Source organism: Trichogramma pretiosum, unplaced genomic scaffold, assembly GCF_000599845.2.
Source record: "Trichogramma pretiosum strain Unisexual culture from Peru unplaced genomic scaffold, Tpre_2.0 scaffold49, whole genome shotgun sequence".
In the NCBI taxonomy this organism is placed as follows: domain Eukaryota; kingdom Metazoa; phylum Arthropoda; class Insecta; order Hymenoptera; family Trichogrammatidae; genus Trichogramma; species Trichogramma pretiosum.
Genome location: NW_019640811.1, coordinates 720,498 through 735,515, shown reverse-complemented (window position 1 = coordinate 735,515; position 15,018 = coordinate 720,498). Strand labels below are relative to the sequence as shown.

Here is a 15,018-nt window from a genome sequence, read left to right as displayed (position 1 = left end):
AACGTAGAGAGAGAGATGCGACTTTTCATTTTTGTCGAGAGAGAGAGAGAGAGAGAGAGAGAGAAAAAAAAGAACATCGCTCCCTTTTATGGTTTCGTTGAGCCATGATATTTAGAAAAAAATTTTTTTAAATTTTTAAAAATAAAAATAAAAATATATGAAATACCTTTATAGATTAATAAAGAAATTAAAATTTCAAAGTTAAATGAAATAAAAACAAGAAAATTGATCAATAAAATAAGTAACAATAAAAAATGTCAAATAAGTAAGAAACTAAAAAAAATTCAAAAACATTATTATTTAATAGTCCAAACAAAAAAATCAAGATACAAGAAAAAAAATTGAGAAAATCTCAACACAAGCATCGATGTTTCACATCTGGCTCATAATGAACGTGTGCTCACTCTTAAATCAGAGTAGGTGTGACATTTAACTTTCCCGACGCCAGATGTCGATCTAGCGATACATCGAGGTACCCGCAAGTGGCGAGAAATTTCTTTCGACTACTATATAAGAGATCATGCTCGCATCAGTTGTCAGATTCCAATTTTATACACCACACTCAGGTGCTGCCGTCAAAAAAGGAACCAGAAAAAAATCTACAACCCCGTATGTTAATCATGCGGCTTAATCGAGGGCAGTAATCTAAATTACTGATAAGAGGTGGTGGTATAAAATTGGAAACTTTATGTAATTCGTCGCGAGCATATATTTATGGAGAAAACTCTCATAGAGTAAACCGTCCTGCGAATGACCGAATTTTTTTTTTTTTTTTTTCAATGTTTTAATATGTAGAAAAATTTAATAATTGCAATTAAATAAAAAATAAATCGATCATCGCGTAGCTAATTGAATGTTCTATAGATTAAAAATATTGAAAAATCATTGTAACATCGTTAATATTATTAAAAAGGACGTTTTCACGAATCCTCTCGTAAACGCCACTTAATGACCACTTTCAGAAAATATTTCTAGTAAACGACCGACATACTCTCGTCTAATTTTTTTATCATTATTAAACACTACCCTGTGTTTAGATAATCAAATACGCATTGATAGCATATACGTTCGATATACCCAAGCAAGAGAAAGAAAAACAGCTCAACATAGTCAAGTCCGTGAGCTATACGCTGACTGCCTTTGCTTATGCTCTTACGTTACATCTTGTGTATACGTTAACACAGGCATACGCGATCGTGCTAGAGCGAGAAAAAAAGAGATGTAGCTAGCGCAGTAGCTAATAGCAGCGAGCAGCGCAAACTGATGCTGATATAGACACTAATATACTACCAAAATTGCGCTCGCTCAGACGGACGAACGGATGGATGGATGGACGCTCGTTTTTCACGGGTTTACCCCTCATGCCAAACGCCGATAAAGATGTTTCACATCAAAATATGAGGCTTTTATTTAGCGTCTGGGATTCTTTTTTATTAATTATCTGCATGTATTAAAGTCGTATCGTGTCGCGTACAAGCTCTGCCCAGACGCGGAGTGATTGACCGCGTTCGCGCGATGATTTTCTTCCACGTATCGATTCACGGCCGATCGAGCTTTTGTATGCAATAATTATAACTCGGCGGTCGCCAAGAATAGACGAGCCGCACCGAGCACAGATCCCTTCGTACGTATAATACGTGTCAGCGATCGTCCCGTCGTCGCTGAAGAAACGTTTACCTGCTATGAATATTATGAATATTGCCTAGACATAATCCACCTCTTATGGCATGGATCATTATTTTTTTTCTCGCGCTTTCGAAACTGCCTGCAAGCTCGGTTGCACGAAATATCGTTGCGTGCTCTCATCTCTCTCTCTCTCTCTCTCTCTCTCTCTCGCTCAAGTTCACCCTTATGCATACGCGCGATCCGAAAGAGGCAGTACAGTATTGTACGGCGTTACGTTGCACAGCGAAAAGAACTCGAGTATAACTCGTTGCGCACAGTCGTCGTTGGCGATTCTGGTGGGGAGGCAGGAGAAAAAGAAGGAAAGAAAAAGAGATTCGCACACCAAGGGTTGCGTGGACATTCATATACACGATATGCGCGTATACACATACGTACGTATATGCCTACGCGCATACAAGTGCAGGGGAGTATACACACGTATACGCGCAGGGATATAGTCGTGTGTGGTGCGTCGTCGTCGCCGTAGTCGTCGTTGGTTTCCGGATTGTTCTCGCGTTTGCGCAAGCGGGACTTTCGTGTACGTACTACTGCTGCTGCTGCTGACTATATACATCGTCGTCGTCGTCGTCGCGCGCGTGCGGGGGTGGCTCTGCCGCTGCTGCTACCGCTAACTCCGAAGCGCGGCCGCCGACACTAGGACTATCAGTAAGACGGCTCGCGCGCTATCGACCATACACACGGACCTACGCGACGAAAGTTCGTATGCATACCGTTCGTATATAAATGTGTATCGTGCAGCATTCGCATTCGTATCCCTCGTATAAGTAGCGCGCTCGGATAGAGATAGAGATAGCCGTCACGGATTGAAAAAAAAGCTCCGTTGACACGTCGATTTTTGACCGTTATTCGTGTGTAGCTTTTTCGAGTTGCGAGTGAAAAATTGATCCCTCTTTTTTCACCCTGAATACGAGTGATTTTCTCCGGCGATTTTTATCGCCCCGAGAGAGTGAGAGAGAGAGAGGTAGAGTGACATATTACATAGCCAAGAGTCTGTAGCACGGATGACGGGCTTATAAAAGAGAACAAGTGCGTGTTTTCAGACGAGTGATTTGTTAACAGGTGCCAGTGACGAGAAAAGTACCGTTATCCACACCTCCTTCTTTTTTTTTTCTTTTTTCTTGCTTACGTCGTGGGGAGTAATCGTTTTTCCGGTGTGCCGGTGGGTGATACGTGCGTGTCACACACGTGGGCTGCGACCACACACACACACTCACACACTCACACTTACGTACACCGAAGACACGTGTGCGCGGCTTCGTTCCGATATATCGCACAGGTGTGTCGCAAGCTCGCAAGCTCGTTTCGCTACCGGTGACTCGCTAAATCTCAATCGTCGATCCGCTTTTCTTTCCTCGATATTTATTTATTTTTTTTTTTTCCTGTGAACAAGTGTGAACGATATCGTCGTGCTTAACGCGGTATAACGAACAAACGATCGAAAACTCGAATCACTGTGCAAAAGTGCCGATCGATGGTGACAAGCGCGACGAAGACGATAATGCCCCGGACGTCTCTGCGATTGGTCTCCACGCGGATCCGAGCAATCCCCAGCAAAGCCACGAGAAGACCGACGCAGGCGATCGCGAGGAAGCGAGCACCAAAGTGAGAACCAATGACTGGCGCAAGAGGGACCATCGGACACACATGTACTTTATAAGGTAAGTTTCAACGCTGCATAATCTCGATACGATCATGACGATGAATCGACGAATACACATTATTGCACTTGTGACTCACACTATACAATGGTGGCCGATAAAAATCGGCCCTTCGTCAATCAGTAGGCGTGTTCCAATTGGCCGACGCATATCGCCCGCTTCTTTTTTCCTCTTCACGCGTGTGAGAAAAGATTGAAAAATTATGCGCTCGTTGCTCAATCGCATCATCTCACACCGATCGCAATACACGAATTTGTCGGCGTTAATGCGCCTCCCTTGTGGGACAAATTAATTACGCTACATAAATTCAAAGAGCTGAAACATCGATCGTGCATCGTTGACAGTCGAATCGATACGATCCGTAAGAAGACCGCAGCTTGATATTCGCGCGTGTGCTTCCGTTTCACTGAAAACGATTTTTACTACTTACGTAACGCTCTCGTGCAGCACCGCCGCTGCCGCTGGCTCTCGTACACAGCTTTCATTCAATTCTAGATAGTCGTATTGTACGTGTATTACTATACACCGCAGCGGCGGTGGCGGCGGCGGCGGCGGCGGCTCTATATACACGTACACTTTTTTGAATCAATGATTTTTATACGTATAAAATCGCGAATGAAGCGAGCGTACGAGTGTATTTTATATGTACGCGCTCGTGGATTATGTATAACCCGACGACGCGTCGACATTGTGCGGCACATACACATGTATAATATTATGATGCAATACACGATATAAGGGTCGTAAAGTTGGGTATACTTGTATGAATTTTACTCGAAAGCGTTGTTTCGTATATCGTATGTGTGCTTGCAGCGTAAAGTGTCGGATACGTATCGTAAAAATAGACTAGTTTTGCCAAAGTATGTAGACACACACACGCGCGAATTTTACAACCCGATGGGCTGCGAGAGCACGAGGGAGGACGCGACGAGAGAGAGAGAGTATACGTGTTTCGCAAAATCGAGCAAAAAGAGGCAAAAAAGGGATCGTGGATGCACGCGTCCATTCGTGTGTACGCGATCATATCTTATTTCGTGTGTTCGTCGTCGATAAAAAAAAAAAGGACCGACGAAATAAGCTTAATACGATTGGATTTTTTTTGTGCTCTTGCGAAAGCTCGCGCGCACGGAAGAGTCAATCTCTGCGCGCGGCCACCCCCAATCGGGATCGTCGTCGCGTACGTAATTTTTAAGCTCGAAATGCGATCGCGAAACGAGCGCGTAACCAAAATTCGCCGTCGATCTTGTTCTCTCTCCAGCCATCTCGGCACGTACGCGAAATGTATGTATACGCGCGTTAGAAGTGTATCCAGTGTCAGACTCATATTTTTCGGGCACGATGTAAAAAAAAAAAAAAGAAAAGAAAGAAAAGAAAAAAAAGCAAAAGAAGGAGTTGAAGGGAGAGCGAAAGCTTTGCACGGAGCACGCGCGTGATTGTGCGCGCGGATAAATGTTTTATAGCGCGCGATTCCGGCGATTGATGGTGTCGTTGAGCCCCGCGCGCGCGCGCACGCACGCACGACACTTGTGCACTTTAACGTTTTTTCTCGCCTCTATGCTGCTACTACTACTACTACTACTCGCACGTTGCACCATACTACTACTACTACTACTGCTCGATGCTGCTGCCGCCTCGACGTTGCACATAACTTATAACAGAAGCGCGCGATATGCGACGGCGACGAGACTTTTTTTCGCGCCCGTACGTCGTCGTCCTCTTACACACTCACACACACACACACACACACACGTACACAACCCTTTTCCCTCGGCTGAAATCAAGTACGCCCACACACACACGCGCGTACGGCTCATATATAACGCAATAAGCTTTGCCGTGCGCGACTTGGAGCTGATTGAATTGTTTTCACCAGAGTGGACGAAAAAGCGACTGCGCGTGTAAGTGTGTGTGTGTGATATTGCTACTTATATATCGTACATCGCCCGGTTGACGTGAGAAAATTTCGAGAATCAATCCGCAAGATCGGAAAACAAGATTTTGCTCTTTAAGAATATTAATTTTTTGTCGCGAGACGATCGCATTTCCTACGTACACATGCGCGCGCGCGCGAGAGAGAGAGAGAGAGAGAGAGAGAGAGAGAAGCAAAAAACTTTAGCTGACGTAATGCGGTCGAACGCGGTAGATATATACGTGTATGTATACGGAGCGGACACACGAATACACACAGAGAGAGCGCAAAACCGAAGACTCGAGACTTTGCTTCGCTCGCCGAGGAAGAAAGCTTGCGAAGACTTTGGCAAGGATCGCGTATCCCGAAGTGTATACATACGTATACCGTATATACGTATATATACGTACGTAGAACCGGCGATTCCTCGCATATAAGAAAAGTCGCTGCACGCGAAGGAAACCTTACTGCAGCGAGCGAGCGAGCGCAAGTGAGAAAGAGATACATAAAGAGTCGAGAATTGTGACTACTGCTGTACACCATCCCCCTGTGCAAGCTCGTGCGCTCTCTCGCTCTCTCAATGGATTTGGCCGGTAGTTTTTTTTCTTTGGAGCTTTTTTTTGTCACCGACGCTGGCCATCCTTTTTTTTTGCTTCTTTTTCTTCTTACTTACGCCGGTTTATGTACGTTTGTATCGTCGCGGCGTGCGTATCGTAGAGTATTCGCGATCTTTAAAAAACCGAACTTGCCCACACCATACAGCGGCAGCAGAAGCAGCGAGGCACCTCCTCCTACGACTGATATGTTTGTGGCTATCATCCTGTGCGAGAATAGATTTCGTCTTTCTACCGAAAGCTGAAAGCTTTCCGTTGTTAAAGCTCGCGGGGCGGCTAGTTAGTTTACTGCTGCTATCAGAAATTCTGCACTCTTTCTCTCTTTCCCGAACGTACAGTAGAGGAACGAGGGGAAAAAAGAGAAGCATGGGAGGAGGAGTGCTGTAAGAAATCGCGCGAGAGCTGTTTTGCAGCAGGCGCATCGATATACTTATGTGACGGGAAGATCGAGCGGATTTATATGTACGCACGCACACTTATGGATATCGGACTTAAATAAAGTTTGAGATTGAAGAGTTATTTTTGGCGTTAGTTGTTCTAAAGATTCATAAAATTTCAATGAAAGCAAGACTCCACCGCCAGATGGCGAGTACTTTTTATCTGTAAACCTGCAAGTGGCAAAATAAAAATAATTATATAAGTCCACGCATAGTTTTGATCAATTTTATGAAAAATGTTCAAAATCCATATAGTATTATTGTCAATAAACGCGTTGTAGTTGGATTCATATCCAAGCTCAAGCATTCACGATAATTAATGTGAAATCGTTGTGAAGATTTTCTCATAAAAATTTTACGTGTTATTATGATTCATGAAAAAATTGTCAGACTTTCATTCAAATCACATTAATTGAAATGCTTACATGAATTCGACGTATATTATTCGACGAAAAAGGAAAGACAAAGAAAATTTCTACGAAACAATTTTTCAACTCTAGTGCGAGACACTGCAACGCATACATAGCCTCGGCACGCGCTTCGTAAATGCACTTCAAGCAAACCGGCGAGCGTCACGCGTATAGAACAAATTCATTTCCCAAGTGCGAGTAAACTTTAGCAACGCATCAAATTTCAGGGCGCTCGACTTGCCCGGACAAAAAGTCCCAACTTATAGATCGGCGCAGCAGCAGCAGCAGTAACAGCAATCCTTTACCCCCTGGCGTTACAAGAGCTCTTACATAAGCTCTTTGCTCGAAGGAAGAAAGAGAGAGAGAGGAGGCTTCTCCTTTTTACCGCGTTGCTACGTTCTAGATATTTTTTTTTCCTTTACTCTATTTTACTTTCATTACCATTTTCTTGCTTCGTGTGCGTCGGCCTACTGTGTGTAGTTTAGGCCTCCGCGCTAAAGTACACCCACGCAAACATACACACACGAGAATCGAGCTCCGATGTGTATTGCTCTCTCTCTCTCTCAGTCTCGAGCTCGCTGGCTGCACTCCAATCGCGATCGCTTATACACACGTACCTGGCATAGAGAATTGCGCTCGGCATTGCTACATATAACGCATGCACACGTACATAAGTATTATACATGTGTGTGTGTGTGTGTGTGTGTGTGTGTGGCACAGCACGAAGAGCAGAGCTTTTTTCACCTCGTCCACGAGGCACTGCTGCCACTGCCTCGTTGTATTATATATACCGAATATATCGGAAACTGGGTCGAATTTGAAGTTACTAAGTAGTAGTAGTAGTAGGCTAGTATAGCTCGATCGAGGTATATTATACATACACACAGACCGACGGCGTGTGTAGAATCTGGTGTTGCAGGCTTTGGGCTCTCTGCAGAGAGAGAGAGAGAGAGAGAGAGACTAGGCTGGAAAGGGAGCGAGAAAGAGAAGAGGGTTTTATTGAATTCCATGCGGATGAGCGAGCTCTATTTGCCTTTGATTGTGCATATACACACGTGTATAAATATGTACCTCGCTCCGCAGCATAGGCTTCTTCGTGTATATCGGTTTATCATTTATTTTCTTTCCTTTTTTAACATTGATTCAGACACGAACATCGTTCGACGAGCTTATTCCACGCGCACAAACGAATGCGTGACATTTTTTTCTTCTCAACCTTCTTCCACGAGGAATTTCTGTATCCGTTCATGCAGCTGATACGTGGCAGAAATATCACAGCTAAATTGGACCAATATGATGTAATTTGTACTCGTCGTCGTGCTAAATCACATTACACGGTAGCGTCGATATTAAGGCCAGGCCAGAAGAAGATTTTCATCCAAGTTTCGTTTTTTTTTCCTTTTCTGTACGTAATACGCGCATAGTGTATATATGCAATATCATATAAAGGCGATTAAATCGACGAACTTTACGACGTATATGATTTTTCGATTGTAAGACGACGACTACGGTGGCGGCGGCGGCGGCCGTGAACGCGCGCGAGTCGTAAAATTTGCTATACTGCTATGCGGCGGCGGCGGCGGCTTCCATTGTCTCTCTTTACCTTTTTGCCTAATGGCACATGTATAATACATTACGTGTATATAAAAGAGGACAATGCGATACTCGCGTATACACGTGTATTATATGGAGTACGTGATATTATACACTTGAAGAAACGATCGTTGCCGCGATCTCATCAATGTTTTGATTATAAATAGATGGAGAAAATTCGTTGAGATATTACAGCTGAAAATTTTCGGACACGATGTTGACGTAGTGGCTCAGTTTTTGTTTTGACTTATACAATTATTTTTACTTTGGTACTTGCAGATTTAGAGATGAAGATATTCGCCACCTAGCGGTGGATGCTGACTGGCCAAACTCAATAAATTTACTCTTTTCGACGGCATAATTTTCTTTCAACTTTGAAATGTTTCGTCCTATTTCATGTACAAAGGACCCTCGGTAGAATAAGATCGGACACTGACTTCAGTTCCGATCTTTCTGCTTTTTACCTTCTTGTACGTGAACAACTCTGTTTATTAAAAAAATAGTCTTCTTTCGCTAATGAAAAAAAAGGAAAGAAAGAGAGAAAATCTGATTGCCTTGTTTTACACCCACGCATACTTTATATATGCTCGTGTAACTCACGAAATGAAACGCGAGAACCTCGAGCTCGAGTGTACCCACACTCGCCAGCAGCAGCAGCAGCAGCAGCAGCAGCAGCAGCAGCGAGTAAAAGTGAAATAATAGAAACTGCATAAATCAGATATTTACGCCGCGGTACCTTTATTGCCGCTGCTGATGCAGTTTTTTGCAGTGTACTAGCGCGCGTACACTAGGTGTAAAACGATTTGTTTTCCAGCAGAAAACGTAAACAGATCGAATCAGGGGCTCTGCCTATGCTAGCCCGTATACTATTGTTATTATTGCCGCGTATGTTACATAGACAGGTGGACCTCATTACGCTGTATCTTCGTTTTCTGTTGGGAAACGAATTATTTGAAATCAAGTATATGTCTTTATTATGATGAACATTTTAATGACTCGATGATAATGAGTCGATTTTTTCCTTCGCGAACTTATACAATTATTTTGACGTTGCCAGTTGCAGATTTGCCGAAGATAGTACTCGCCATCTAGTGGTGGAGACTGTTATTAAATTTTGTTGAATTCTAATAAATTTTTTTTAGCAATCAAGGAAAAAAGTGAATCAGCATTAAACGTTAATTTTAAATCGACGTGTTTAAATTTGAGTATATAAATCAATAATTTTTGTTCATTTTTGCATTAAAAGTAACGTATATAATGAATTTTTTGAGCAATTTATGTAGAGAAATAAATCAGTACCCCGATGAGTTAATTTTAATGTTTGACTTTACAGTAAATTAGCCTTAAATAAATAAATAAAAATACATCTTAGCGGCTTTAAAAAAATGCACAGCTCACATTATTTCCATAAGTTAATGCCACTTCGACGAAGCGATTATACGGATCGACCATCGCGAGAATCCTCGAGGAATTGTTTACAAGTCATAGATCAGCGCGATATCGCATCAACTCGATCGCTAATACACGAGTAATTAAGCAGCAGCGCCGTTACAACGATTATAATAATAGCCGCTGCCGCCGCTGCACACTGCCGCGTCCTATATACCTATACGTACGTGCGCGGCGCAATAGCTCGAGCTGCTTGCAGCTTGTGCAGCTGGGCTCCGAGCGTAGAAAACGGAAATGATGGATGGAAAGTGTATTTGCGGATGGCTTTTTCATCGGGGGGGCGCGAGATCGTAGAGCACAGAGCCTTAGTAGTAGTAGTAGTGGTGGTTGTAGATAGCGCCCGAGTAAAAAAGGGACTTGAATTCGGTGTTACAGATATATACGTATACGTGCGGCGTATTCGCGGACTATATCGTCTTCGAGGCGCCACAAAGTTGTTTGCTCTATCGATGCTCCGACCTCCGTGTATATATATACCGTAGGATGTGCACAGCTGAAATATTCCCTGTATAGTAATACGCCAGAGGAACTCCTCTCGTTTATTGAACAGTTCGTAGACCTTTTTCGCACCGAGAGACAGACCTCGCGTCTAACGCGTCGATGATCGGCGCTTTTTTTTTGGGTCCGAACGACAAAAGAGCGTATTTATTAGTAAATAAAGGAGTCTAGAAGATTTCTGAAAATAATATTATACCTCGAGTATCTATACGTCGGTGCGTGAGAGAGAAAGAAAGGAGATCAAAAATAAACAAACAGACCCAGGCGGGCGGTAATGAGCTTTGATCTATAACTCGCGCTCGCTAAAACCGGCGATTATATAATGGAATAATGTCTAAAACGGAGCTTAGCGCAAAAAACTCTTGAGAAATTTGAAAAGAAGCAAAAAAAGGAAGAAAAATCAAACTCCAAACACACTCGACAAAGGAAATCGTTCCTCCTCGTATCCAAGTGCTGTATAAACCACGCGTAATAGCACGACAACTCGACGATTGTGCGCAGCATATGTATACGTGAGTTTTTTCTTCTCTTCTTCTACCGCTAGACACCGGCGCGCAGGTATATATACCTATATCGTGTATAGGAGCGAGAGAGAGAGAGAAGAGGTGTGTCGACGTCGCTCGCGCGCACCTGTGGAGTCTGCGACTGCAAATCTCTGTATACACACACAAACACACACAGATACATACAAGCTCTCGCTATCTCTCGTTGTTATTTTTCTCCTGTTCTTTTTTCTCTTTCTCTCGTTTTTTGCGAGTACGCCCGACTACCTGCTGGCTGCCGTTTATATATAACATAGCAGCAAGTGAGAGTAGCAGTATAGTAGTAATACCCCGCGTTTAATCTGCCCCCTTGGCGCGAGTGGCGCAGCAGCGGTAAATGATATAAATTTAGTGAGTGGCATTAGCTGTATACATACCGCGCGAGATTCATTATATGCAAATACTTTTTCATGCCCGCGCGCAAAGAATATATTATTTCAGAGTGAGAATTTCATATTATAATTTATACGCGCGGCTTTGCCGAGATTTGAATAACGACGATATTCGACCGATCGAGCACTATTGAATATTACAGTATGTACACGTGTGCGAGAGAAGGGCAAGAAAGAAGAAAGGAGGGTGAAAAAAAACCAACGTCGCCTAGCGTGTATTAGCAATTTTTCAAGCTTTGACATAGATACACAAAAGCTCGCGAGCGCATCTCTATATACAGCGAGCTATTTCTTGCGTCGTACTTTAGCCCCAAAAACTTTGCCGCGCTTAACGTATACAGGCATATATACGTAATACACGTATACGTACGTACACTAACACTTGATAAATTCATTTTATTTGTTGTCCGCTCGCGAGCGAAAACAACTGCATTTCTTTCCCTCCCCCCCGGGGTAAGTAAAAAATTTTTCTCGCTCGCGGATACTGATATATACATACATATTTTCTTGAATGCGTAGGATGCCTATATACACACACACACACACACACACACACACATACACACTCGCAGAAACACGAGCTCCGATCGCAAGCTCGGAACTTTTTCCCATTGTCTTTGCCTGCGACACAGTGGAGAAAAAGTTTCTTCGCACGAAATAAGTAATACAGCGACGGGATCGATGAATTTTATTTTTCAATTTTTTATTTATCGCTCGGTGTATAGGTATTTATTCGTCTTGAGCGAATTGATCAAAAGTCGTCGTCGCCCAGATCCGAGTGCACAAAACTGATCTCGGGTATACACCGGATTACGTAATACTCGGCAGGCTGAGGCATAGATATATAGGTACGGTACTGTTATATCGATTTATACGAAAAAAAAAAAAAAGAAAAAAAGAAATTGGCAGTAAAACGGCGCGGGAAGAACGAGAGGGAGAGAGAGGGAGAAAGAGCAGAGAGCAGAGCAGTATAGTTATTAGGGCCAATGGACCCTAAATTGAGAAATTTACCGAGAGAGACAAAACGGGAGCATTTATCGACTGGACACAGAGTTGGGTGGATTTTTTCTCGCGATCTGTTGCTCTATATCTATCTGTCTTTCTCTCGGAGGTAGAGATTCGTAGAGAGCTTTTACGAACATTTTTAAAAAAATAAAACGAAAATTATCGAATTTATTTTCATTGATTTTTTGAGAGTTTTATTAATCATCTCTATCCCATATGGGTCAACATTAATATTGGGGAGAGAGCGGACACCTCAATATATATGCTATGAAAATTTAGTCACTTGCGAATTTACAATTCTCCATCTGTTGATGGAATCAGAAAGCTCATTATGAAATGAGTCACTTTTGTTTACGATACATATATACTATACAGAATTAAGTCCAAGGTATGACTCCTTACATTCTTTATAATAATGTAGAACAATTTAATTATTCAAGCAATGATCAACTGTGTGAGAACGGTTGTCAGTAAAAAATTTCACAAAAAATTGCATATAATTTTTTGAAAAATTTCCTCTTTTAACCTTCCCATAATAAATATAACATTAAAAAAAATAATACTCCATCATTGTACGCTTGACAGGCGTAAGATACTCGAGACAATAGTATAAAGGAAAAAAAATCAAGCACGCATCTACGACCCGGCGACCACCTGGGAATTAAAAAGCTCCATTCGTATACCCAGTCGACATTCGCGATAACAAGGCTTGAATGTTATTTCATATAGGCGCGTGTATCGTGAACGCGAAAAAAAGCAAAACGAAACAATCACGTGAAACATTTTTTTTTTTTATAAAAAAACAACTCATACATCATCGATTTTCATCGCCACGTCGAGAATAGGACATGTATATTCACCGACTACTACGGCCGATGCTTATCCCCGAACTTTAAACGATATACATATTATAGACCTTCGTCGTGCTATCATCGTCAGCATCGAAATCACGGTGACTCTGCTAATTTCAGGGTGGGGGGGCCTGGGAATAAAACAGACTGACTCCTGGATCGCGACGATGCGCGACTGCAGAGCGCCTTTAACACAGGGCTATATTATGTATAATTTTATTATTATACGCGACGATGTAATTGATTCAATTTGCCTTTTTGCCGGAGCACATCTCACAATCATGCTGACACAATGTGGGATACAGCTCGATTATTTCGTCTCTTTCTCTCGTGTCTCTTGTCTTAAAAAAAAAAAAAAAATAAACAATAATAATAAATAAAAGGATCTCAGTCAGGCACGCGGACAGGCAGGCGCAGTGATTCATCGAAAAATAATAAAACGTCGAGGAGCAGAGCAGCGGCACATCGGTGCGGGTGATGACATTAATAATTGCCCGTCATTGGATCCGATGCGGATGCTAAATAGCCGCCGCGCGCGCAAACGTCGACACGAATTACGGCGTGTACGCGGCACGACGATACTACTACTCAACGTCGAGCTCCGCCGTTGTCGTCGTCGCCTTGATGCGTATATACACGAAAGCTCGACTATATACGCGTGATGTATTTAGCGCGGACAAAAGCTCGCCTCGAGTCGACGTCTCTCACGTATTTCGCTCTTTTGGTATGTATTCAGCGTAAACGAAACGTTAATCTTTCGCTGCGTAGCGCGTTGATAGATTGTATATAATGTAACAATAAGAAGGAACCGATGCGGATACAAGACAATGAAAGTGCGTCGTCCTTGTGAATCAGTGCAACGAGCTTAGCCCTAGCTACTGATGGCGTTGAGCTTTTCGGTAGAGGTGAAGAAATTTCTGGATGACTGCGCTAGCGCCTCTTTCCAATCAACGAGGCCTCTTAAAATACTCGAAGTTGAAAAAATACGATCGAGACGAGAAAAAGACTACAGTCTCAACGCGCGCATCGGCGAGCGAGATCGAGCCGGATCTCTGCGGCTGCAGTCGCGAACGTTGACTCGGAGCGTGTAATATAACGCACGCGAAATGCGCCATTATAATAAGGCGTACGAATTGCGATCGCTGCAATTGATATTGCGAACCTACGTCATAGCTCGGCAAAAAAAAAAAAAAAAGGGAGAAAGATATATGCCATCGACTCGTGTGTGTACGGCGCACGGATATAGATATGCGCGCAGAGCCGCGTAAAAATCTGAAATTTTTTGTCTCCTTCGCAGAGCCACTGCTGCTGCCACAGCCGCGCGAGACTGTATACCACTATACCATCCGTATATATATACGCGCGTGCTCGTTTGCTAAAAACCGGGTGGATCTCTCTCGGTGTATACAGACACGCACACATAGACTGCAACATGCACCGACGATTCCGTTATAATCCGCAAAAGAGCAAGTAGCAGCGAGCGTACGTGTATGTGTGTGTGTGTGTGTGTGTGTGTGTGTGTGTGTATAGCTATACAGACAGTAGTAGTTCCTATAGGATATATGTTTGTGCTGTAGCTACGACGACGACGACGACGACGACGACGACGACGACGACGTTCTGACGCCACGTCGGCTCGATCGATCGTGGCCTGTCCGCGCCGGACGCCGAGGCAGTAGTAGATAGCTGTATAGCAGAGCAGCAGCAGCAGCGGCAGTAGTGCACAGAGGCACAAGCAGCACGACTCGCGAGTATTATATCGTTGGCAGAGATCGATGTCCCATAGCTACTATACTACTTACCAGAGCCTATATGTACATATAGCGGAAGATCTTCCCGCTTATTATTACCGTGCGCTTATTTTACCGTAAAGAAAATATTGTAATATCCATTTTTTTAATAATTTTAATAACGAGTATGTAGCTCGAACTCGGCTGATTTTTATGTATATCTGTGTTCTCGGTCTGGCGGAGG

General features: G+C 43.1%; 1 protein-coding gene across 1 annotated transcript in view; it reads left to right on the top strand.

Annotated features, from left to right (window-relative positions):
* Positions 1 to 2,367: 2,367 nt before the first annotated feature.
* The window catches only part of LOC106655837 (putative uncharacterized protein DDB_G0277255), a 152,642-nt gene continuing 139,991 nt past the window's right edge, over positions 2,368 to 15,018 (top strand). Inside the window, exon 1 of the mRNA XM_014376411.2 lies at positions 2,368 to 3,344. Within this exon, the coding sequence (XP_014231897.1) occupies positions 3,331 to 3,344 (14 nt within the window). The 5' untranslated portion in view covers positions 2,368 to 3,330. The remainder of the gene's footprint in view (positions 3,345 to 15,018) is intronic.